The 25,716-nt window shown below is 42.0% G+C and overlaps 1 protein-coding gene across 2 annotated transcripts in view; it reads left to right on the top strand.

Annotated features, from left to right (window-relative positions):
• The first annotated feature begins 288 nt into the window (after positions 1–288).
• LOC116618159 (coiled-coil domain-containing protein 138) overlaps positions 289–25,716 on the top strand; it is a 28,615-nt gene continuing 3,187 nt past the window's right edge. The window contains exons 1-14 of one of the 2 annotated variants that reach the window (XM_032381564.2): positions 289–425; positions 1,375–1,609; positions 1,881–1,951; positions 2,173–2,247; positions 21,520–21,672; positions 21,761–21,880; positions 22,361–22,438; positions 22,599–22,704; positions 22,807–22,841; positions 23,130–23,291; positions 23,747–23,872; positions 24,362–24,418; positions 24,912–25,050; positions 25,303–25,358. In XM_032381564.2, coding sequence (XP_032237455.2) covers positions 1,375–1,609; positions 1,881–1,951; positions 2,173–2,247; positions 21,520–21,672; positions 21,761–21,880; positions 22,361–22,438; positions 22,599–22,704; positions 22,807–22,841; positions 23,130–23,291; positions 23,747–23,872; positions 24,362–24,418; positions 24,912–25,050; positions 25,303–25,358 — 1,413 coding nt within the window. In that variant the 5' untranslated portion in view covers positions 289–425. The remainder of the gene's footprint in view (positions 426–1,374; positions 1,610–1,880; positions 1,952–2,172; positions 2,248–21,519; positions 21,673–21,760; positions 21,881–22,360; positions 22,439–22,598; positions 22,705–22,806; positions 22,842–23,129; positions 23,292–23,746; positions 23,873–24,361; positions 24,419–24,911; positions 25,051–25,302; positions 25,359–25,716) is intronic. The other variant, XM_032381565.2, reaches the window with a different exon arrangement.

Here is a 25,716-nt window from a genome sequence, read left to right as displayed (position 1 = left end):
TAGTAATTGAGTAAGGAGTGACTTATGGAAGATGGTAAATAGGGTGGTGTGGATTACTAAGTAGCTAAACGGTTTCTTCACGCCGGTTAAGGCCACCGGGTTCAAGAGTGCCAGCGCGAGCTATCAGTGTGGCTTCTCTTGCTTTGCGGATGGAGTCGCGGTTATTTCTTATTTTTTCAATAGGTATGAGCTCTATGTCAGAAGCGGAGTGGTTAGGTTTTAGGAAGTGTTCAGCGGCGTGGGTTGGTATGAGACTGAGACTGACAGGCGTTCTTTGCTTTGAAGGCTCGGTAGCTCAGCTTCCATTTTAGCGCCATCTTTGATTTCCTTGACCTAAAATTTGGTGTTTCTAACCATTTGGGCTGAATTATGTTGGAGCTTAACATCATGTATTCCTGAAGTGATGAAGGAGTAGCTTTTCAAAGGTAGGGTAGTATTGCTATTTTATTTATAAGGCTGAAAAAAATATTGCACACAAAAAAGATCACTAACTTAACTTTTTAGATGGGTACAAGTTTACATTTTTCGTGGTAACAGACTTCTTTCATATTCTTTAAATAAATGTCATGGGTGAAATAGAATCATTCTCCTATTTTTTTCTAGTAAGATTCTTCTGTTTACAGAGTAGTTTAAATTATTGGCAAAAATTAAGTTAAAGAAGACAGCTTAGAGTCCAGATATCAGCATATCAGCATGATACAAATAAATACAAAAAGCCCAAATAGTCGTGTTCGTGAACCAGAAGAATGAATACAATACATCATGATATATCATGATATGATGATACAGATACACCTATTTCAAAAGAAGGTTGCACCTGATAAATTTTCCGTAAATTTTCAGTACGCGTTTATAAGCTTACAACTTTTCCTGATGTATAAACCTATTTCAAATAAGGTTGGACCCAAGAATCCATGTATCGTAGCCCGCAGTGGTTCATGGGTAGTGTATAAACAGCTGAATCCTTGGAAGTCATGTGAATAATCATAAGAACATAAAAATAAATTCTACATAAATTCTACCTGTATTTGTATTTTATTAACGCTTATTTGCTTTTCTACTTGATACCCATGAAGCAATGCGGATTACGATGCACAAATTCTCAGAGTGCAACCTTATTTGAAATAGGTGTATACATAAGGAAAAGTTGTAAGCTTATAAACTCTTACTGAAAATATGAATTTCCTTCGGTTTTGTTAAAATCCATGATTCTTTGTCAATAAATGACAATTATCCTAAACCTAAAATAAATGTTGGGGGAGAGGAATGCCTTACTGTGTAGTTACCTTAAAGCAAAGCTGTTTTTTACTCATTTGTAGCTGTTTGTGTCACTTAAAAAGCATGTAAAGATCAGGAATGTATTAATATTCCTAGATGGATGGAATAGGAGCCAGCTCACCACCATCAGTGTCACCATGGAGACAGATGAATACTTCCAACATCTCTGATGTTGATGGGTTGTCTAGTGTTGAGAGGCAGCAATACAACAAGGCATTAAAGGCCATGTATCAGATCGTCCGACTGGGTGTAGGAAGACGGGATGCGTCTCAGATAGATAAAGAAATTATTAGCGAGACTACAGAGTCCTCAGATGAGGTCGCAGATCCAAGTACTTAAACTATTCCCTGCCTTCTTTTGTAAATTTGTTCTTTCTAGTTTTTGGATGAATCAATTGTTTCCCTGGGGAATTTGGAGTACAGTAGAATTTTTTTAACTGGACAACCATCCGATTTTTAGTTCAAAATTCTTCTAGGGCTACCTTCCCTTCATCTCTCATGCTTTGCACTGAAGTTATAACTCCATAAGTTCCGAGTTATTTGTGACCATTAACAATATAATCATTTGAACTAAATGCAAATGTTTTCTTTTCTTTTTCATAGTTGATTCTAGAATTGCTGAATTGGCTTCAATGAAGTTTGGTAACTCTAAGTCTCGGAAGAGTTTTCATGAGGTATGTAATGTGGGGAATCCAATCATCATGAGTTTTGGTTAAGTTATCGACATTTATTCCATTATTCAAGAAGCAAAATAATAATTTATTTACTGTAATGTAATTTCTTTTCAAATAATTAAAATAGAAAGGAAGCTGAATAAAAAATCTTATTTGAATGTCCCAAATTAATACAGGTAATCATAATCATTTGTTTTTGTTGTTGTCATGATTTGTGATAGATGTACCCTTCCGCCAGTGATGTGGATGTGAAGAAGATATACAGAGAACTTATGCAAATCAATAGCAAACTACAGGTAAAATATAGACAAGGGTCATCCAGCAGGTTATTGTGAGTTTTGAGGTGGTTGACCAAGACAATCACTTACAAAACAAAAATAATATATTTTCTGTCTGGATCCAAATAAGGCGGTTTTGTTGAGCCCGTAGCCGGCTGGTTTTGAGAACATCATCCAGGAGAGGAAGGGGGGGGGGGGGGTGGACAAGTTGTCTGTAATAGTGGGAAGTTCTTAGTACCAGGGTGTGTGTAATAGTAGGGTGTTCTTGATACCAGTGTGTGTATAATGATAGGGTGTTCTTGATACCAGGGTGTGTATAATAGTAGGGTGTTCTTGATACCAGGGTGTGTGTAATAGTAGGGTGTTCTTGATACAAGGGTGGTATAATAGTAGGGTGTTCTTGATACCATTGTGGTATAATAGTAGGGTGTTCTTGATACCAGGGTGTGTGTAAAAGTAGGGTGTTCTTGATACCAGGGTGTGTGTAATAGTAGGGTGTTCTTGATACCTGGGTGGTATAATAGTAGGGTGTTCTTTATACCAGGGTGTGTGTAATAGTAGGGTGTTCTTTATACCAGGGTGTGTGTAATAGTAGGGTGTTCTTGATACCAGGGTGTGTATAATAGTGTGGTGTTCTTGATACCAGGGTGTGTATAATAGTAGGGTGTTCTTGATACCAGGGTGTGTGTAATAGTAGGGTGTTCTTGATACAAGGGTGGTATAATAGTGGGGTGTTTTTGATACCAGGGTGTGTGTAAAAGTAGGGTGTCCTTGATACCAGGGTGCTATAACAGTAGGGTGTCCTTGATAGCAGGGTGTATAATAGTAGGGTGTTCTTTATACCAGGGTGTGTGTAATAGTGGGGTGTCCTTGATACCAGGGTGCTATAACAGTAGGGTGTCCTTGATAGCAGGGTGTTCTTGATAGCAGGGTGTGTAATAGAAGGGTGTTCTTGATACCAGGGTGTGTGTAATAGTAGGGTGTTCTTGATACCAGGGTGTGTAAAAGTAGGGTGTTTTTGAGACCAGGGTGTGTGTAATAGTAGGGTGTTCTTGAGACCAGGGTGTGTGTAATAGTAGGGTGTTCTTGATACCAGGGTGTTTATAATAGTAGGGTGTTCTTGATACCAGGGTGTTTGTAATAGTAGGGTGTTCTTGATACCAGGGTGGTATAATAGTAGGGTGCTCTTGATACAAGGGTGTGTGTAATAGTAGGGTGTTCTTGATACCAGGGTGTGTGTAATAGTAGGGTGTTCTTGATAACCAGGGTGTGTATAATAGTAGGGTGTTCTTGATATCAGGGTGTGTGTAATAGTAGGGTGTTCTTGATACCAGGGTGTGTGTAATAGTAGGGTGTTCTCGATACCAGGGTGTGTGTAATAGTAGGGTGTTCTCGATACCAGGGTGTGTGTAATAGTAGGGTGTTCTTGATACCAGGGTGTGTGTAATAGTAGGGTGTACTTGATACCAGGGTGTGTATAATAGTAGGGTGTTCTTGATACCAGGGTGTGTATAATAGTAGGGTGTTCTTGATACCAGGGTGTGTGTAATAGTAGGGTGTTCTCGATACCAGGGTGTGTGTAATAGTAGGGTGTTCTTGATACCAGGGTGTGTGTAATAGTAGGGTGTACTTGATACCAGGGTGTGTATAATAGTAGGGTGTTCTTGATAACCAGGGTGTGTATAATAGTAGGGTGTTCTTGATACCAGGGTGTGTATAATAGTAGGGTGTTCTTGATACCAGGGTCTGTGTAATAGTAGGATGTTTTTGATACCAGGGTGTGTATAATAGTAGGGTGTTCTTGATACCAGGGTGTGTGTAATAGTAGGGTGTTCTTGATACAAGGGTGGTATAATAGTGGGGTGTTTTTGATACCAGGGTGTGTGTAAAAGTAGGGTGTCCTTGATACCAGGGTGCTATAACAGTAGGGTGTCCTTGATAGCAGGGTGTATAATAGTAGGGTGTTCTTTATACCAGGGTGTGTGTAATAGTGGGGTGTCCTTGATACCAGGGTGCTATAACAGTAGGGTGTCCTTGATAGCAGGGTGTTCTTGATAGCAGGGTGTGTAATAGAAGGGTGTTCTTGATACCAGGGTGTGTGTAATAGTAGGGTGTTCTTGATACCAGGGTGTGTAAAAGTAGGGTGTTTTTGAGACCAGGGTGTGTGTAATAGTAGGGTGTTCTTGAGACCAGGGTGTGTGTAATAGTAGGGTGTTCTTGATACCAGGGTGTTTATAATAGTAGGGTGTTCTTGATACCAGGGTGTTTGCAATAGTAGGGTGTTCTTGATACCAGGGTGGTATAATAGTAAGGTGCTCTTGATACAAGGGTGTGTGTAATAGTAGGGTGTTCTTGATACCAGGGTGTGTAAAAGTAGGGTGTTTTTGAGACCAGGGTGTGTGTAATAGTAGGGTGTTCTTGATACTAGGGTGGTATAATAGTAGGGTGTTCTTGATACCAGGGTGTGTGTAATAGTAGGGTGTTCTTGAGACCAGGGTGTGTGTAATAGTAGGGTGTTCTTGATACCAGGGTGTGTATAATAGTAGGGTGTTCTTGAGACCAGGGTGTGTATAATAGTACGGTGTTCTTGATATCAGGGTGTGTATAATAGTAGGGTGTTCTTGATACCAGGGTGTGTGTAATAGTAGGGTGTTCTTGATACCAGGGTGTGTATAATAGTAGAGTATTCTTGATACCAGGGTGTGTGTAATAGTAGGGTGTTCTTGATACCAGGGTGTGTGTAATAGTAGGGTGTTCTTGATACAAGGGTGTGTGTAATAGTAGGGTGTCCTAGATACCAGGGTGGTATAATAGTAGGGTGTACTTGATACCAAGGTGTGTGTAATAGTAGGGTGTTCTTGATACCAGGGTGTGTGTAATAGTAGGGTGTCCTAGATACCAGGGTGTTATAATAGTAGGGTGTTCTTGATACCAGGGTGTGTGTAATAGTAGGGTGTTCTTGATACCAGGGTGTGTGTAATAGTAGGGTGTTCTCGATACAAGGGTGTGTGTAATAGTAGGGTGTCCTTGATACCAGGGTGTGTGTAATAGGAGGGTGTTTAGATACCAGGGTGTGTGTAATAGTAGGGTGTTCTTGATACCAGGGTGCGTATAATAGTAGGGTGTTCTTGATACCAGGGTGTGTGTAATAGTAGGGTGTCCTTGATACTTGGGTGTGTATAATAGTGGGGTGTTTTTGATACCAGGGTGTGTGTAAAAGTAGGGTGTCCTAGATACCAGGGTGTTATAATAGTAGGGCGTTCTTGATACCAGGGTGTGTGTAATAGTAGGGTGTCCTTGATACCAGGGTGTGTATGATAGTAGGGTGTTCTTGATACCAGGGTGTGTGTAATAGTAGGGTGTTCTTGATACCAGGGTGGTATAATAGTAGGGTGTTTTTGATACCAGGGTGTGTGTAATAGTAGGGTGTCCTTGATACCAGGGTGTGTATAATAGTAGGGTGTTCTTGATACCAGGGTGTGTATAATAGTAGGGTGTTCTTGATACCAGGATGTGTGTGATAGTAGGGTGTTCTTGATACCAGGGTGGTATAATAGTAGGGTGTTCTCGATACCAGGGTGTGTGTAATAGTAGGGTGTTCTTGTTACCAGGGTGTGTGTAATAGTAGGGTGTTCTTGATACCAGGGTGGTATAATAGTGTGGTGTTTTTGATACCAGGGTGTGTATAATAGTAGGGTGTTCTTGATACCAGGGTGGTATAATAGTGTGGTGTTTTTGATACCAGGGTGTGTATAATAGTAGGGTGTCCTTGATACCAGGGTGTGTGTAATATTAGGGTGTTTTTGATACCAGGGTGTGTGTAATAGAAGGGTGTTCTTGATACCAGGATGTGTGTGATAGTAGGGTGTTCTTGATAGCAGGGTGTGTGTAATAGTAGGGTGTTTTTGATACCAGGGTGTGTGTAATAGAAGGGTGTTCTTGATACCAGGATGTGTGTGATAGTAGGGTGTTCTTGATAGCAGGGTGTGTGTAATAGTAGGGTGTTCTTGATACAAGGGTGGTATAATAGTTGGTTGTCCTTGATACCAGGGTGTGTATAATAGTAGGGTGTTCTTAATAACCAGGGTGTGTATAATAGTAGGGTGTTCTTGAGACGAGGGTGTGTGTAATAGTAGGGTGTTCTTGATACCAGGGTGTGTGTAATAGTAGGGTGTTCTTGATACCAGGGTGTGTGTAATAGTAGGGTGTTCTTGATACCAGGGTGTGTGTAATTGTAGGGTGTTCTTGATACCAGGGTGTGTGTAATAGTAGGGTGTTCTTGATACAAGGGTGGTATAATAGTAGGGTGTTCTTGATACCATTGTGGTATAATAGTAGGGTGTTCTTGATACCAGGGTGGTATAATAGTAGGGTGTTCTTGATACCAGGGTGTGTGTAATAGAAGGGTGTTCTTGATACCAGGGTGTGTGTAATAGTAGGGTGTTCTTGATACCAGGGTGTGTGTAATAGTAGGGTGTCCTTGATACCAGGGTGTGTATGATAGTAGGGTGTTCTTGATACCAGGGTGTGTGTAATAGTAGGGTGTTCTTGATACCAGGGTGGTATAATAGTAGGGTGTTTTTGATACCAGGGTGTGTGTAATAGTAGGGTGTCCTTGATACCAGGGTGTGTATAATAGTAGGGTGTTCTTGATACCAGGGTGTGTATAATAGTAGGGTGTTCTTGATACCAGGATGTGTGTGATAGTAGGGTGTTTTTGATACCAGGGTGGTATAATAGTAGGGTGTTCTCGATACCAGGGTGTGTGTAATAGTAGGGTGTTCTTGATACCAGGGTGTGTGTAATAGTAGGGTGTTCTTGATACCAGGGTGGTATAATAGTGTGGTGTTTTTGATACCAGGGTGTGTATAATAGTAGGGTGTTCTTGATACCAGGGTGGTATAATAGTGTGGTGTTTTTGATACCAGGGTGTGTGTAATAGTAGGGTGTCCTTGATACCAGGGTGTGTGTAATATTAGGGTGTTTTTGATACCAGGCTGTGTGTAATAGAAGGGTGTTCTTGATACCAGGATGTGTGTGATAGTAGGGTGTTCTTGATAGCAGGGTGTGTGTAATAGTAGGGTGTTTTTGATACCAGGGTGTGTGTAATAGAAGGGTGTTCTTGATACCAGGATGTGTGTGATAGTAGGGTGTTCTTGATAGCAGGGTGTGTGTAATAGTAGGGTGTTCTTGATACAAGGGTGGTATAATAGTAGGTTGTCCTTGATACCAGGGTGTGTATAATAGTAGGGTGTTCTTAATAACCAGGGTGTGTGTAATAGTAGGGTGTTCTTGAGACCAGGGTGTGTGTAATAGTAGGGTGTTCTCGATACCAGGGTGTGTGTAATAGTAGGGTGTTCTTAATAACCAGGGTGTGTGTAATAGTAGGGTGTTCTTGATACCAGGGTGTGTGTAATTGTAGGGTGTTCTTGATACCAGGGTGTGTGTAATAGTAGGGTGTTCTTGATACAAGGGTGGTATAATAGTGGGGTGTTTTTGATACCAGGTTGTGTGTAAAAGTAGGGTGTCCTTGATACCAGGGTGCTATAACAGTAGGGTGTCCTTGATAGCAGGGTGTATAATAGTAGGGTGTTCTTTATACCAGGGTGTGTGTAATAGTGGGGTGTCCTTGATACCAGGGTGCTATAACAGTAGGGTGTCCTTGATAGCAGGGTGTTCTTTATATCAGGGTGTTTGTAATAGTGGGGTGTTTTTGATACCAGGGAGTGTGTAATAGTAGGGTGTTTTTGATACCAAAGTGTGTGTAATAGTAGGGTGTTCTTGAGACCAGGTTGTTTATAATAGTAGGGTGTTCTTGATACCAGGGTGGTATAATAGTAGGATGTTCTTGATACAAGGGTGTGTGTAATAGTAGGGTGTTCTTGATACCAGGGTGTGTATAATAGTGGGGTGTTTTTGATACCAGGGTGTGTGTAAAAGTAGGGTGTCCTAGATACCAGGGTGTTATAATAGTAGGGTGTTCTTGATACCAGGGTGTGTGTAATAGTAGGGTGTCCTTGATACCAGGGTGTGTATGATAGTAGGGTGTTCTTGATACCAGGGTGTGTGTAATAGTAGGGTGTTCTTGATACCAGGGTGGTATAATAGTAGGGTGTTTTTGATACCAGGGTGTGTGTAATAGTAGGGTGTCCTTGATACCAGGGTGTGTATAATAGTAGGGTGTTCTTGATACCAGGGTGTGTATAATAGTAGGGTGTTCTTGATACCAGGATGTGTGTGATAGTAGGGTGTTCTTGATACCAGGGTGGTATAATAGTAGGGTGTTCTCGATACCAGGGTGTGTGTAATAGTAGGGTGTTCTTGATACCAGGGTGTGTGTAATAGTAGGGTGTTCTTGATACCAGGGTGGTATAATAGTGTGGTGTTTTTGATACCAGGGTGTGTATAATAGTAGTGTGTTCTTGATACCAGGGTGGTATAATAGTGTGGTGTTTTTGATACCAGGGTGTGTGTAATAGTAGGGTGTCCTTGATACCAGGGTGTGTGTAATATTAGGGTGTTTTTGATACCAGGGTGTGTGTAATAGAAGGGTGTTCTTGATACCAGGATGTGTGTGATAGTAGGGTGTTCTTGATAGCAGGGTGTGTGTAATAGTAGGGTGTTTTTGATACCAGGGTGTGTGTAATAGAAGGGTGTTCTTGATACCAGGATGTGTGTGATAGTAGGGTGTTCTTGATAGCAGGGTGTGTGTAATAGTAGGGTGTTCTTGATACAAGGGTGGTATAATAGTAGGTTGTCCTTGATACCAGGGTGTGTATAATAGTAGGGTGTTCTTAATAACCAGGGTGTGTGTAATAGTAGGGTGTTCTTGATACCAGGGTGTGTATAATAGTAGGGTTTTCTTGATACCAGGGTGTGTGTAATAGTAGGGTGTTCTTGAGACCAGGGTTTGTGTAATAGTAGGGTGTTCTCGATACCAGGGTGTGTGTAATAGTAGGGTGTTCTTGATACCAGGGTGTGTGTAATAGTAGGGTGTTCTTGATACCAGGGTGTGTGTAATTGTAGGGTGTTCTTGATACCAGGGTGTGTGTAATTGTAGGGTGTTCTTGATACCAGGGTGTGTGTAATAGTAGGGTGTTCTTGATACAAGGGTGGTATAATAGTGGGGTGTTTTTGATACCAGGTTGTGTGTAAAAGTAGGGTGTCCTTGATACCAGGGTGCTATAACAGTAGGGTGTCCTTGATAGCAGGGTGTATAATAGTAGGGTGTTCTTTATACCAGGGTGTGTGTAATAGTGGGGTGTCCTTGATACCAGGGTGCTATAACAGTAGGGTGTCCTTGATAGCAGGGTGTTCTTTATATCAGGGTGTTTGTAATAGTGGGGTGTTTTTGATACCAGGGAGTGTGTAATAGTAGGGTGTTTTTGATACCAAAGTGTGTGTAATAGTAGGGTGTTCTTGAGACCAGGTTGTTTATAATAGTAGGGTGTTCTTGATACCAGGGTGGTATAATAGTAGGATGTTCTTGATACAAGGGTGTGTGTAATAGTAGGGTGTTCTTGATACCAGGGTGTGTATAATAGTGGGGTGTTTTTGATACCAGGGTGTGTGTAAAAGTAGGGTGTCCTAGATACCAGGGTGTTATAATAGTAGGGTGTTCTTGATACCAGGGTGTGTGTAATAGTAGGGTGTCCTTGATACCAGGGTGTGTATGATAGTAGGGTGTTCTTGATACCAGGGTGTGTGTAATAGTAGGGTGTTCTTGATACCAGGGTGGTATAATAGTAGGGTGTTTTTGATACCAGGGTGTGTGTAATAGTAGGGTGTCCTTGATACCAGGGTGTGTATAATAGTAGGGTGTTCTTGATACCAGGGTGTGTATAATAGTAGGGTGTTCTTGATACCAGGATGTGTGTGATAGTAGGGTGTTCTTGATACCAGGGTGGTATAATAGTAGGGTGTTCTCGATACCAGGGTGTGTGTAATAGTAGGGTGTTCTTGATACCAGGGTGTGTGTAATAGTAGGGTGTTCTTGATACCAGGGTGGTATAATAGTGTGGTGTTTTTGATACCAGGGTGTGTATAATAGTAGTGTGTTCTTGATACCAGGGTGGTATAATAGTGTGGTGTTTTTGATACCAGGGTGTGTGTAATAGTAGGGTGTCCTTGATACCAGGGTGTGTGTAATATTAGGGTGTTTTTGATACCAGGGTGTGTGTAATAGAAGGGTGTTCTTGATACCAGGATGTGTGTGATAGTAGGGTGTTCTTGATAGCAGGGTGTGTGTAATAGTAGGGTGTTTTTGATACCAGGGTGTGTGTAATAGAAGGGTGTTCTTGATACCAGGATGTGTGTGATAGTAGGGTGTTCTTGATAGCAGGGTGTGTGTAATAGTAGGGTGTTCTTGATACAAGGGTGGTATAATAGTAGGTTGTCCTTGATACCAGGGTGTGTATAATAGTAGGGTGTTCTTAATAACCAGGGTGTGTGTAATAGTAGGGTGTTCTTGATACCAGGGTGTGTATAATAGTAGGGTTTTCTTGATACCAGGGTGTGTGTAATAGTAGGGTGTTCTTGAGACCAGGGTTTGTGTAATAGTAGGGTGTTCTCGATACCAGGGTGTGTGTAATAGTAGGGTGTTCTTGATACCAGGGTGTGTGTAATAGTAGGGTGTTCTTGATACCAGGGTGTGTGTAATTGTAGGGTGTTCTTGATACCAGGGTGTGTGTAATAGTAGGGTGTTCTTGATACAAGGGTGGTATAATAGTATGGTGTTCTTGATACCATTGTGGTATAATAGTAGGGTGTTCTTGATACCAGGGTGGTATAATAGTAGGGTGTTCTTGATACCAGGGTGTGTATAATAGTAGGGTGTTCTTGATACCAGGGTGTGTGTAATAGTAGGGTGTTCTTGATACCAGGGTGTGTGTAATAGTAGGGTGTTCTTGATACCAGGGTGTGTGTAATAGTAGGGTGTTCTTGATACCAGGGTGTGTGTAATTGTAGGGTGTTGTTGATACCAGGGTGTGTGTAATAGTAGGGTGTTCTTGATACAAGGGTGGTATAATAGTATGGTGTTCTTGATACCATTGTGGTATAATAGTAGGGTGTTCTTGATACCAGGGTTGTATAATAGTAGGGTGTTCTTGATACCAGGGTGTGTATAATAGTAGGGTGTTCTTGATACCAGGGTGTGTGTAATAGTAGGGTGTTCTTGATACAAGGGTGGTATAATAGTGGGGTGTTTTTGATACCAGGTTGTGTGTTAAAGTAGGGTGTCCTTGATACCAGGGTGCTATAACATTAGGGTGTCCTTGATAGCAGGGTGTATAATAGTAGGGTGTTCTTTATACCAGGGTGTGTGTAATAGTGGGGTGTCCTTGATACCAGGGTGCTATAACAGTAGGGTGTCCTTGATAGCAGGGTGTTCTTTATATCAGGGTGTTTGTAATAGTGGGGTGTTTTTGATACCAGGGAGTGTGTAATAGTAGGGTGTTTTTGATACCAAAGTGTGTGTAATAGTAGGGTGTTCTTGAGACCAGGGAGTTTATAATAGTAGGGTGTTCTTGATACCAGGGTGGTATAATAGTAGGATGTTCTTGATACAAGGGTGTGTTTAATAGTAGGGTGTTCTTGATACCAGGGTGTGTATAATAGTAGGGTGTTCTTGATAGCAGGGTGTGTAATAGAAGGGTGTTCTTGATACCAGGGTGTGTGTAATAGTAGGGTGTTCTTGATACCAGGGTGTGTAATAGAAGGGTGTTCTTGATAACCAGGGTGTGTGTAATAGTAGGGTGTTCTTGATATCAGGGTGTGTGTAATAGTAGGGTATTCTTGATACCAGGGTGTGTATAATAGTAGGGTGTCCTTGATACCAGGGTGTGTATAATAGTAGGGTGTTCTTGAGACCAGGGTGTGTATAATAGTAGGGTGTTCTTGAGACCAGGGTGTGTATAATAGTAGGGTGTTCTTGATACCAGGGTGTGTATGATAGTAGGGTGTCCTTGATACCAGGGTGTGTGTAATAGTAGGGTGTTCTTGATACAAGGGTGTGTATAATAGTAGGGTGTCCTAGATACCAGGGTGTGTATAATAGTAGGGTGTTCTTAATAACCAGGGTGTGTGTAATAGTAGGGTGTTCTTGAGACCAGGGTGTGTGTAATAGTAGGGTGTTCTTGATACCAGGGTGTGTGTAATAGTAGGTGTTCTTGATACCAGGTTGTGTGTAATAGTAGGGTGTTCTTGATACCAGGGTGTGTGTAATAGTAGGGTGTTCTTGATACAAGGGTGGTATAATAGTAGGGTGTTCTTGATACCAGGGTGTGTGTAATAGTAGGGTGTTCTTGATACCAGGGTGTGTGTAATAGTAGGGTGTTCTTGATACCAGGGTGTGTATAACAGTAGGGTGTTCTTGATACCAGGGTGTGTGTAATAGTAGGGTGTTCTTGATACCAGGGTGGTATAATAGTAGAGTGTTCTTGATACCAGGGTGGTATAATAGTAGGATGTTCTTGATACCAGGGTGTGTATAATAGTAGGGTGTCCTTGATACCAGGGTGGTATAATAGTGGGGTGTTTTTGATACCAGGGTGTGTGTAAAAGTAGGGTGTCCTTGATACCAGGGTGCTATAACAGTAGGGTGTCCTTGATAGCAGGGTGTATAATAGTAGGGTGTTCTTTATACCAGGGTGTGTGTAATAGTGGGGTGTCCTAGATACCAGGGTGTGTATAATAGTAGGGTGTTCTTAATAACCAGGGTGTGTGTAATAGTAGGGTGTTCTTGAGACCAGGGTGTGTGTAATAGTAGGGTGTTCTTGATACCAGGGTGTGTGTAATAGTAGGGTGTTCTTGATACCAGGGTGTGTGTAATAGTAGGGTGTTCTTGATACCAGGGTGTGTGTAATAGTAGGGTGTTCTTGATACAAGGGTGGTATAATAGTAGGGTGTTCTTGATACCAGGGTGTGTGTAATAGTAGGGTGTTCTTGATACCAGGGTGTGTGTAATAGTAGGGTGTTCTTGATACCAGGGTGTGTGTAATAGTAGGGTGTTCTTGATACCAGGGTGTGTGTAATAGTAGGGTGTTCTTGATACCAGGGTGTGTATAATAGTAGGGTGTTCTTGATAACCAGGGTGTGTGTAATAGTAGGGTGTTCTTGATACCAGGGTGTGTGTAATAGTAGGGTGTTCTTGATACCAGGGTGTGTGTAATAGTAGGGTGTTGTTGATACCAGGGTGTGTGTAATTGTAGGGTGTTCTTGATACCAGGGTGTGTGTAATAGTAGGGTGTTCTTGATACAAGGGTGGTATAATAGTAGGGTGTTCTTGATACCATTGTGGTATAATAGTAGGGTGTTTTTGATACCAGGGTGGTATAATAGTAGGGTGTTCTTGATACCAGGGTGTGTATAACAGTAGGGTGTTCTTGATACCAGGGTGTGTGTAATAGTAGGGTGTTCTTGATACAAGGGTGGTATAATAGTGGGGTGTTTTTGATACCAGGGTGTGTGTAAAAGTAGGGTGTCCTTGATACCAGGGTGCTATAACAGTAGGGTGTCCTTGATAGCAGGGTGTATAATAGTAGGGTGTTCTTTATAACAGGGTGTGTGTAATAGTGGGGTGTCCTTGATACCAGGGTGCTATAACAGTAGGGTGTCCTTGATAGCAGGGTGTTCTTGATAGCAGGGTGTGTAATAGAAGGGTGTTCTTGATACCAGGGTGTGTGTAATAGTAGGGTGTTCTTGATATCAGGGTGTGTAAAAGTAGGGTGTTTTTGAGACCAGGGTGTGTGTAATAGTAGGGTGTTCTTGATACCAGGGTGGTATAATAGTAGGGTGTTCTTGATACCAGGTTGTGTGTAATAGTAGGGTGTTCTTGATACCAGGGTGGTATAATAGTAGGGTGTTCTTGATACCAGGGTGTGTATAATAGTAGGGTGTTCTTGATACCAGGGTGTGTGTAATAGTAGGGTGTTCTTGATACCAGGGTGTGTGTAATAGTAGGGTGTTCTTGATACCAGGGTGTGTGTAATAGTAGGGTGTTCTTGAGACCAGGGTGTTTATAATAGTAGGGTGTTCTTGATACCAGGGTGTTTGTAATAGTAGGGTGTTCTTGATACCAGGGTGGTATAATAGTAGGGTGCTCTTGATACAAGGGTGTGTGTAATAGTAGGGTGTTCTTGATACCAGGGTGTGTAAAAGTAGGGTGTTTTTGAGACCAGTGTGTATGTAATAGTAGGGTGTTCTTGATACCAGGGTGTGTATAATAGTAGGGTGTTCTTGAGACCAGGGTGTGTATAATAGTAGGGTGTTCTTGATATCAGGGTGTGTGTAATAGTAGGGTGTTCTTGATACCAGGGTGGTATAATAGTAGGGTGTTCTTGATAGCAGGGTGTGTGTAATAGTAGGGTGTTCTTGATACAAGGGTGGTATAATAGTAGAGTGTTTTTGATACCAGGGTGTGTGTAATAGTAGGATGTTCTTGATACCAGGGTGTGTGTAATAGTAGGGTGTTCTTGATACCAGGGTGCGTATAATAGTAGGGTGTTCTTGACACCAGGGTGTGTGTAATAGTAGGGTGTTCTTGATACCAGGGTGTGTTTAATAGTAGGGTGTTCTTGATACGAGGGTGTGTATAATAGTAGGGTGTTCTTGATACCAGGGTGTGTGTAATAGTAGGGTGTTCTTGATATCAGGGTGTGTGTAATAGTAGGGTGTTTTTGATACCAGGGTGTGTGTAATATTAGGGTGTTCTTAATACAAGGGTGGTATAATAGTAGGGTGTTCTTGATACTAGGGTGTGTGTAATAGTAGGGTGTTCTTGATACCAGGGTGCTATAATAGTAGGGTGTTCTTGATACCAGGGTGTATGTAATAGTAGGGTGTTCTTGATACCAGGGTGTATGTAATAGTAGGGTGTTCTTGATACAAGGGTGGTATAATAGTAGGGTTTTCTTGATACCAGGGTGTGTGTAATAGTAGGGTGTTCTTGATACAAGGGTGGTATAATAGTAGGGTGTTTTTGATACCAGGGTGTGTGTAATAGTAGGATGTTCTTGATACCAGGGTGTGTGTAATAGTAGGGTGTTCTTGATCCCAGGGTGTGTGTAATAGTAGAGTGTTCTTGAGACCAGGGTGTTTATAATAGTAGGGTGTTCTTGATACCAGGGTGTGTGTAATAGTAGGGTGTTCTTGATACCAGGGTGTGTGTAATAGGAGGGTGTTTTTGATACCAGGGTGTGTGTAATAGTAGGGTGTTCTCGATACCAGGGTGTTCTTGATACCAGGGTGTGTTTAATAGTAGGGTGTTCTTGATACGAGGGTGTGTATAATAGTAGGGTGTTCTTGATACCAGGGTGTGTGTAATAGTAGGGTGTTCTTGATATCAGGGTGTGTGTAATAGTAGGGTGTTTTTGATACCAGGGTGTGTGTAATATTAGGGTGTTCTTAATACAAGGGTGGTATAATAGTAGGGTGTTCTTGATACTAGGGTGTGTGTAATAGTAGGGTGTTCTTGATACCAGGGTGCTATAATAGTAGGGTGTTCTTGATACCAGGGTGTATGTAATAGTAGGGTGTTCTTGATACCAGGGTGTATGTAATAGTAGGGTGTTCTTGATACAAGGGTGGTATAATAGTAGGGTTTTCTTGATACCAGGGTGTGTGTAATAGTAGGGTGTTCTTGATACAAGGGTGGTATAATAGTAGGGTGTTTTTGATACCAGGGTGTGTGTAATAGTAGGATGTTCTTGATACCAGGGTGTGTGTAATAGTAGGGTGTTCTTGATCCCAGGGTGTGTGTAATAGTAGAGTGTTCTTGAGACCAGGGTGTTTATAATAGTAGGGTGTTCTTGATACCAGGGTGTGTGTAATAGTAGGGTGTTCTTGATACCAGGGTGTGTGTAATAGGAGGGTGTTTTTGATACCAGGGTGTGTGTAATAGTAGGGTGTTCTCGATACCAGGGTGTTCTTGATACCAGGGTGTGTGTAATAGTAGGGTGTTGTTGATACCAGGGTGTGTGTAATAGTAGGGTGTTCTTGATACCAGGGTGTGTGTAATAGGAGGGTGTTTTCGATACCAGGGTGTGTGTAATAGTAGGGTGTTCTTGATCCCAGGGTGTGTGTAATAGTAGGGTGTTCTTGAGACCAGGGTGTTTATAATAGTAGGGTGTTCTTGATACCAGGGTGTGTGTAATAGTAGGGTGTTCTTGATACCAGGGTGTGTGTAATAGGAGGGTGTTTTTGATACCAGGGTGTGTGTAATAGTAGGGTGTTCTCGATACCAGGGTGTTCTTGATACCAGGGTGTGTGTAATAGTAGGGTGTTGTTGATACCAGGGTGTGTGTAATAGTAGGGTGTTCTTGATACCAGGGTGTGTGTAATAGGAGGGTGATTTTGATACCAGGGTGTGTATAATAGTAGGGTGTTCTTGATACCAGGGTGTGTGTAATAGTAGGATGTTTTTGATACAAGGGTGTGTATAATAGTAGGGTGTTCTTGATACCAGGGTGTGTGTAATAGTAGGGTGTTTTTTATACCAGGGTGTGTGTAATAGTAGGGTGTTCTTGAGACCAGGGTGTGTATAATAGTAGGGTGTTCTTGAGACCAAGGTGTGTGTAATAGTAGGGTGTTCTTGATACCAGGGTGTGTGTAATAGTAGGGTGTTGTTGATACCAGGGTGTGTGTAATAGTAGGGTGTTCTCGATACCAGGGTGTTCTTGATACCAGGGTGTGTGTAATAGTAGGGTGTTCTTGATACCAGGGTGTGTGTAATAGTAGGGTGTTCTTGATACCAGGGTGTGTGTAATAGTAGGGTGTTCTTGATACCAGGGTGTGTATAATAGTAGGGTGTTCTTGATAACCAGGGTGTGTGTAATAGTAGGGTGTTCTTGATACCAGGGTGTGTGTAATAGTAGGGTGTTCTTGATACCAGGGTGTGTGTAATAGTAGGGTGTTGTTGATACCAGGGTGTGTGTAATTGTAGGGTGTTCTTGATACCAGGGTGTGTGTAATAGTAGGGTGTTCTTGATACAAGGGTGGTATAATAGTAGGGTGTTCTTGATACCATTGTGGTATAATAGTAGGGTGTTTTTGATACCAGGGTGGTATAATAGTAGGGTGTTCTTGATACCAGGGTGTGTATAACAGTAGGGTGTTCTTGATACCAGGGTGTGTGTAATAGTAGGGTGTTCTTGATACGAGGGTGGTATAATAGTGGGGTGTTTTTGATACCAGGGTGTGTGTAAAAGTAGGGTGTCCTTGATACCAGGGTGCTATAACAGTAGGGTGTCCTTGATAGCAGGGTGTATAATAGTAGGGTGTTCTTTATAACAGGGTGTGTGTAATAGTGGGGTGTCCTTGATACCAGGGTGCTATAACAGTAGGGTGTCCTTGATAGCAGGGTGTTCTTGATAGCAGGGTGTGTAATAGAAGGGTGTTCTTGATACCAGGGTGTGTGTAATAGTAGGGTGTTCTTGATATCAGGGTGTGTAAAAGTAGGGTGTTTTTGAGACCAGGGTGTGTGTAATAGTAGGGTGTTCTTGATACCAGGGTGGTATAATAGTAGGGTGTTCTTGATACCAGGTTGTGTGTAATAGTAGGGTGTTCTTGATACCAGGGTGGTATAATAGTAGGGTGTTCTTGATACCAGGGTGTGTATAATAGTAGGGTGTTCTTGATACCAGGGTGTGTGTAATAGTAGGGTGTTCTTGATACCAGGGTGTGTGTAATAGTAGGGTGTTCTTGATACCAGGGTGTGTGTAATAGTAGGGTGTTCTTGAGACCAGGGTGTTTATAATAGTAGGGTGTTCTTGATACCAGGGTGTTTGTAATAGTAGGGTGTTCTTGATACCAGGGTGGTATAATAGTAGGGTGCTCTTGATACAAGGGTGTGTGTAATAGTAGGGTGTTCTTGATACCAGGGTGTGTAAAAGTAGGGTGTTTTTGAGACCAGTGTGTATGTAATAGTAGGGTGTTCTTGATACCAGGGTGTGTATAATAGTAGGGTGTTCTTGAGACCAGGGTGTGTATAATAGTAGGGTGTTCTTGATATCAGGGTGTGTGTAATAGTAGGGTGTTCTTGATACCAGGGTGGTATAATAGTAGGGTGTTCTTGATAGCAGGGTGTGTGTAATAGTAGGGTGTTCTTGATACAAGGGTGGTATAATAGTAGAGTGTTTTTGATACCAGGGTGTGTGTAATAGTAGGATGTTCTTGATACCAGGGTGTGTGTAATAGTAGGGTGTTCTTGATACCAGGGTGCGTATAATAGTAGGGTGTTCTTGACACCAGGGTGTGTGTAATAGTAGGGTGTTCTTGATACCAGGGTGTGTTTAATAGTAGGGTGTTCTTGATACGAGGGTGTGTATAATAGTAGGGTGTTCTTGATACCAGGGTGTGTGTAATAGTAGGGTGTTCTTGATATCAGGGTGTGTGTAATAGTAGGGTGTTTTTGATACCAGGGTGTGTGTAATATTAGGGTGTTCTTAATACAAGGGTGGTATAATAGTAGGGTGTTCTTGATACTAGGGTGTGTGTAATAGTAGGGTGTTCTTGATACCAGGGTGCTATAATAGTAGGGTGTTCTTGATACCAGGGTGTATGTAATAGTAGGGTGTTCTTGATACCAGGGTGTATGTAATAGTAGGGTATTCTTGATACAAGGGTGGTATAATAGTAGGGTTTTCTTGATACCAGGGTGTGTGTAATAGTAGGGTGTTCTTGATACAAGGGTGGTATAATAGTAGGGTGTTTTTGATACCAGGGTGTGTGTAATAGTAGGATGTTCTTGATACCAGGGTGTGTGTAATAGTAGGGTGTTCTTGATCCCAGGGTGTGTGTAATAGTAGAGTGTTCTTGAGACCAGGGTGTTTATAATAGTAGGGTGTTCTTGATACCAGGGTGTGTGTAATAGTAGGGTGTTCTTGATACCAGGGTGTGTGTAATAGGAGGGTGTTTTTGATACCAGGGTGTGTGTAATAGTAGGGTGTTCTCGATACCAGGGTGTTCTTGATACCAGGGTGTGTGTAATAGTAGGGTGTTGTTGATACCAGGGTGTGTGTAATAGTAGGGTGTTCTTGATACCAGGGTGTGTGTAATAGGAGGGTGTTTTTGATACCAGGGTGTGTGTAATAGTAGGGTGTTCTTGATCCCAGGGTGTGTGTAATAGTAGGGTGTTCTTGAGACCAGGGTGTTTATAATAGTAGGGTGTTCTTGATACCAGGGTGTGTGTAATAGTAGGGTGTTCTTGATACCAGGGTGTGTGTAATAGGAGGGTGTTTTTGATACCAGGGTGTGTGTAATAGTAGGGTGTTCTCGATACCAGGGTGTTCTTGATACCAGGGTGTGTGTAATAGTAGGGTGTTGTTGATACCAGGGTGTGTGTAATAGTAGGGTGTTCTTGATACCAGGGTGTGTGTAATAGGAGGGTGATTTTGATACCAGGGTGTGTATAATAGTAGGGTGTTCTTGATACCAGGGTGTGTGTAATAGTAGGATGTTTTTGATACAAGGGTGTGTATAATAGTAGGGTGTTCTTGATACCAGGGTGTGTGTAATAGTAGGGTGTTTTTTATACCAGGGTGTGTGTAATAGTAGGGTGTTCTTGAGACCAGGGTGTGTATAATAGTAGGGTGTTCTTGAGACCAGGGTGTGTATAATAGTAGGGTGTTCTTGATATCAGGGTGTGTGTAATAGTAGGGTGTTTTTAATACCAGGGTGTGTGTAATATTAGGGTGTTCTTGATACAAGGGTGGTATAATAGTAGGGTGTTCTTGATACTAGGGTGTGTGTAATAGTAGGGTGTTCTTGATACCAGGGTGCTATAATAGTAGGGTGTTCTTGATACCAGGGTGTATGTAATAGTAGGGTGTTCTTGATACCAGGGTGTATGTAATAGTAGGGTGTTCTTGTTACAAGGGTGGTATAATAGTAGGGTTTTCTTGATACCAGGGTGTGTGTAATAGTACGGTGTTCTTGATACCAGGGTGTGTGTAATAGGAGGGTGTTTTTGATACCAGGGTGTGTGTAATAGTAGGGTGTTCTCGATACCAGGGTGTGTGTAATAGTAGGGTGTTCTTGATACCAGGGTGTGTGTAATAGTAGGATGTTTTTGATACCAGGGTGGTATAATAGTAGGGTGTTCTTGATCCCAGGGTGGTATAATAGTAGGGTGTTCTTGATACCAGGGTGTGTGTAATAGTAGGGTGTTCTTGAGACCAGGGTGTGTATAATAGTAGGGTGTTCTTGATACCAGGGTGTGTGTAATAGTAGGGTGTTGTTGATACCAGGGTGTGTGTAATAGTAGGGTGTTCTTGATACCAGGGTGTGTGTAATAGTAGGGTGTTTTTGATACAAGGGTGGTATAATAGTAGGGTGTTCTTGATAACCAGGGTGTGTATAATAGTAGGGTGTTCTTGATACAAGGGTGTGTATATTAGTAGGGTGTCCTTGATACCAGGGTGTGTATAATAGTAGGGTGTTCTTGATAACCAGGGTGTGTATAATAGTAGGGTGTTCTTGATACAAGGGTGTGTATATTAGTAGGGTGTCCTTGATACCAGGGTGTGTATAATAGTAGGGTATTCTTAATAACCAGGGTGTGTGTAATAGTAGGGTGTTCTTGAGACCAGGGTGTGTATAATAGTAGGGTGTTCTTGAGACCAGGGTGTGTATAATAGTAGGGTGTTCTTGAGACCAGGGTGTGTATAATAGTAGGGTGTTCTTGATATCAGGGTGTGTGTAATAGTAGGGTGTTCTTGAGACCAGGGTGTTTATAATAGTAGGGTGTTCTTGAGACCAGGGTGTGTATAATAGTAGGTTGTCCTTGATACCAGTGTGTGTATAATAGTAGGGTGTTTTTGATACCAGGGTGTGTGTAATAGTAGGGTGTTCTTGAGACCAGGGTGGTATAATAGTAGGGTGTTCTTGAGACCAGGGTGTGTATAATAGTAGGGTGTTCTTGATATCAGGGTGTGTGTAATAGTAGGGTGTTCTTGAGACCAGGGTGTGTATAATAGTAGGGTGTTCTTGATACCAGGGTGTGTGTAATAGTAGGGTGTTCTTGATACCAGGGTGTGTATAATAGTAGGATGTTCTTGATACCAGGGTGTGTGTAATAGTAGGATGTTCTTGATACCAGGGTGTGTGTAATAGTAGGGTGTTCTTGATACAAGGGTGTGTGTAATAGTAGGGTGTTCTTGATACCAGGGTGTGTAATAGAACGGTGTTCTTCTAGGGTAGGGTGGTCTCAGTTGTTTGTCAACACATTTGATTGGGAGAAAATTATTCAACTATCATTTTTTTATGCAATTTACTATGCCCTGTTTTCCTCAGAGGGAAAATGCAGCTCTCCAAGAGCGTGAGCAGCGGCTGCGAGAAAGAGAGAGAAACCTAAGAGAAGCGGAACAACTTAGTGAGACCACAGATGTTGTGATTGATAAGATCGTGGACAACGAAGTGGAGGCAAGAGTCAGGGAGATCACACAGGTAATACCTTATTTACCTATGGATATGGATAGAGTACTCCCCTGCTAATGTCTTTGCTTTTGCTAGTAAAGTTTACTTTTCATCACAGAGTTATGATGATCAGATTTTCGTTCTGGAGGAGGAGCTCAAAGGCAGAACTGTAGAGTTGAAGAGAGTGAGAGATTCCTTTAACACTATCAAGACAGCAAATGACAACCTAAAGAAACAGGTCAGAGGCTTACAGCGAAGATAGTATGCTCTTTTGTATAGCATACATTAGCCCTGAAGAGACAGGTAGAGGCTTACAGCGAAGATGCTATGCATTTTTGTATAGAATACGCTAGCAACTAACATAGGCCCAGCTATACTTTGCTTTTCCTAGGTTCCCCAAAACAGATTGTCTGGTATAACCCTCCTTGCCCAAGAGGCCCAGCTATACTTTGCTTTTCCTAGGTTCCCCAAAACAGATTCTCTGGTAAAATCCTCCTTGCCCAAGGGGCCCAGGGCTTTCCTAAATATAGGCAGGAGGGTGCGTTTTTTAAGGATTCCGAGAAGCCACTTTTCCACATAGCATAATCTTAAGTTGCTCTTGCCTTGGCTTGAGTCGTCAACAACATCGCATCCATCACCCCCACCCCCCCCCCCCCACCCTCCCACCAGCCTACATATAATAATTTCTTGGAACTGAAATAAATTGAAATTAATTTAGCTGACAGAGTTACAGGAACAGAACAGAGTACTTGAGGCACAGGCAATCAGTGTACAGCACCGCTTGGCCAATCTTCAGGTAAAAATTGAGAGCAATAATTTTTTTATCGGCCCATAATTCAGTATAAGAAAAAAGAAATTTAAAAAAATCATTGCAACTATAATGTCTTTTTCTCCTGTTTTGAAAATTAGAATTTGGCTTGAAGTAAGAAAAAAAATGTTTGACATAATTTTTTTAGAGGAAAAGCGAGTTTGCCTCCCGCCAGGTGACGAGCGAGGAGAAACAGATACAACAAGATAGATACAACAAAGATACAACAAAGAGCAGACCAGCTTCAAGGCCTGGTAAGTCTCAAAGCTTGTAATTACAAATATTGGATGGCTGTGGTAATGGATATATGGAAATCGCTTTACCACTAAAGCAAAATATTTGTATTTGTGTTTCAGATAGTAACAAAGCAGTGTCGTTCACACTCAATAAGGTATTTCCTGTCTAATGGCCAACATCTTCCTAATGATACCTTGCCTGGTGACTTGAAAATTGTGTTTTATGATTAAGGTCATTCAAGTCACCTGCCAGTCGTCCTGGTCTCTGTCACGCAATGTGCCCGAGCTCAAGAGCCTTGCGTGACAGAGACCAGGACGACTGCATAGAAGTCTAGGGTGACTCTTGGTTCAAGTTACTTCGAGAGCGCCACACCCATAGTGCCTTTGCCTTGTAGTTCAACTTGTCTGGTACGCTTGATGTCCTTGCTGTCTTTGCCTTGTAGTTCAACTTCTCTGGTACGCTTGATGTCCTCGCTGTCTTACTGGAATGGATAGCAGAAGCACACTTGAGGTCACCACCCACTTTCCAGGAAACTCTAGAGGGTAGTTTACAGGAACAAGTACTGGACTTCACCTCTGCACTGGTTCATGAGAAGTGCCTGAAGGTTTGAGCAATAGCCTTTTCTTCTCAGGATGGGTTTTGGGATTGTATAATCTTTTAATGAGACCCGTGAGTTGCGTTTAGATCCGTTCAGCCCCTTGTTTGTCGCAAGCCTTTAACAGCAAGCGTTAGTGTGTACGCCCATGTCACGGCGATCTTGACTAACACGTTTACCAAGCTCAAGCTTGTCTTGTAAAACTTTGAGTAAAGACATTCTGTTTCTAAGACTTGCACTAAGAAATCACGTGGCTCTTTGCCTAGCAAACTCGCACGCGCTCCAAAATAACAACAAAAAGCAACTTATTCAACACTTACTTGTCAGAAAGGGCCTATTCTATGCTAGAAAGGGTCTATTCTATGCTAGAAAGAGCCAATTCTATGTCAGAAAGGGCCTTTTTTTTGTCGCTCTCTGGCTTGACGGCAGTCATTTTTTAATGCAAGTCGCCCTTTTATGTTTAGATTCTTCCCGCTATGGCGGATATCTTGACCTACCTCCCCGCAGTAAACCTTCGAGTTCAGGAACCCTGTTTACAGTTTACCTACTGGTGTATACTATACATGGAAAAGTCTGTTACCGGATCTCAGGTATCGTATTGTCGCTTCGATCTTACGGTTACAACGCCTGTCTTCGGTATACCTATTGATCATACTATACTAGGGAAAGTCTGTCACTATCTTATTGTCGCTAGGATCGTACGGTTACAACCCCTGTTTTCGGAATACCTATTGATCATACTATACCAGGGAAGGTCTGACACTGTATCTCAGGTGTCGTATTATCGCTGCGATCTTACGAGTGAAACCCATGTCTTCTTTATTTTTATGTCTTCGTTTTCTCTGTTGGCGTTTACTAGTCAGTATGAGGCATACAGTCGCACTTTTAACCTAGATTGCCTCTGTCATACTTGATATTGCACCGCCACTGTCCTTCTTATTACCTGTAGGCAAAGAGCACCTCAAAAAAACTAAGCTCATTATTAATATCAGGCATTTTCAAGTGCCGATTTTATTTATATGGATGTAAAATGATTTATTAGGATGTAGGAATATTTATGTCAGTTGTGATAATTTCAGAGGACGACGTTGGCATCGACCTTCCGTCACATCGGCGAGAACCTGTACAAACCCCAGGTATGAGACATAAGACTCGCAAAAACAACCCGATAAATCCTACGTATGGAAGACATTATACTCGCAAAAAAAGAAACTTAACAAACGCAAGTGCTTCGGCTTGGGTGCACCAGTCTTGAACATTTCATACTTATGAAAAAGATTGGAGTTGTAGAGTTTTATCTTTGCATGTAACCCTTCTATTCTTACACCTCCCTAAACTACACTAATTGCAACCAGCTGGCTCAGTGCCCAGGAAAAACCTGAGATGTTTGATGCAATTTTCGTATGAATGTTGAAATCAAATCTCAGCGTCCCATGTGCTACTACTCATGCACCGGCTTCTAGATTAGTGAAAAATATTTATAATATAGATGTTTGATATTCTTAGCAAACGAGGACTGCCTGGTTATCGTTATCGCTCATAGTATAAAATCGCACCCTGAATAAGCTAATACTGACTATCAACATCCCACAATATCTTGTTCAACAATGTGTAATTGTTTCTACTCAGCCAATCAGGTTTACCGAGGACGGCCTAGTGACAGGTCTGTCCCGCACTGATAGAGGGAAGAGCGACCTTTACTTCCACAGCCCTAACCTCGGCGTCAGACTGTTGTCTTCACTTATCATTCTCAAGACGCTTTCACAAGGTAAGATGAACAAGTGTACACCTTTCAAATAAATGCGTATTGCCAGCTTCCATACGATGCAAGCAAGCGCGTTCCCAGGTTGGAGCTTCAGAATACCCTGCTTCCATTATTCTACTAAGGAACTTCACAACTTTTGGGGTTTTCGGGGTTCACCCTACGTAGCCCCTGTTTACGCGCCTTGCAATATTAACACTATTACAGACAACCTAATGAAATACGGTATTCCGTACTCCGTCGTTTATTCTCTTTCAGTCGACCACCTTGCTCATGTATTTGATGTCCTCAAAAATGACTTGCGTGATGACATGGTAAGTCACACTTGACTCTATATAGTCACGCTGGACTCGCCTCGCGTGACCTTATGATGTCACGATTCACACCACTCAGCTATGCTACACTCCACGTCACACCAGACGCTACCCGGTCACGCTAGAATGCACTTGTCTTACTAGACTAGACAGACTCTTACCAGTGACTGTAGACTCCATATGTCACCCTAAACACATGTTGCGTGACGGAGATATGTGACATTCGACTTAGCCATGCTACACTCTCCTGTCACGCTAGACTCTACCTTGGTTACCTATATACAGTATTACTCTATTGAGCCACGTTCAACTTGCGTGACGACGTTGAGCACTCTCTCTAGTTGTCACGCTAATTTCT

This window comes from Nematostella vectensis, chromosome 10, assembly GCF_932526225.1.
Source record: "Nematostella vectensis chromosome 10, jaNemVect1.1, whole genome shotgun sequence".
Classification (NCBI taxonomy): domain Eukaryota; kingdom Metazoa; phylum Cnidaria; class Anthozoa; order Actiniaria; family Edwardsiidae; genus Nematostella; species Nematostella vectensis.
This window is presented reverse-complemented; position numbering and strand designations above follow the sequence as displayed.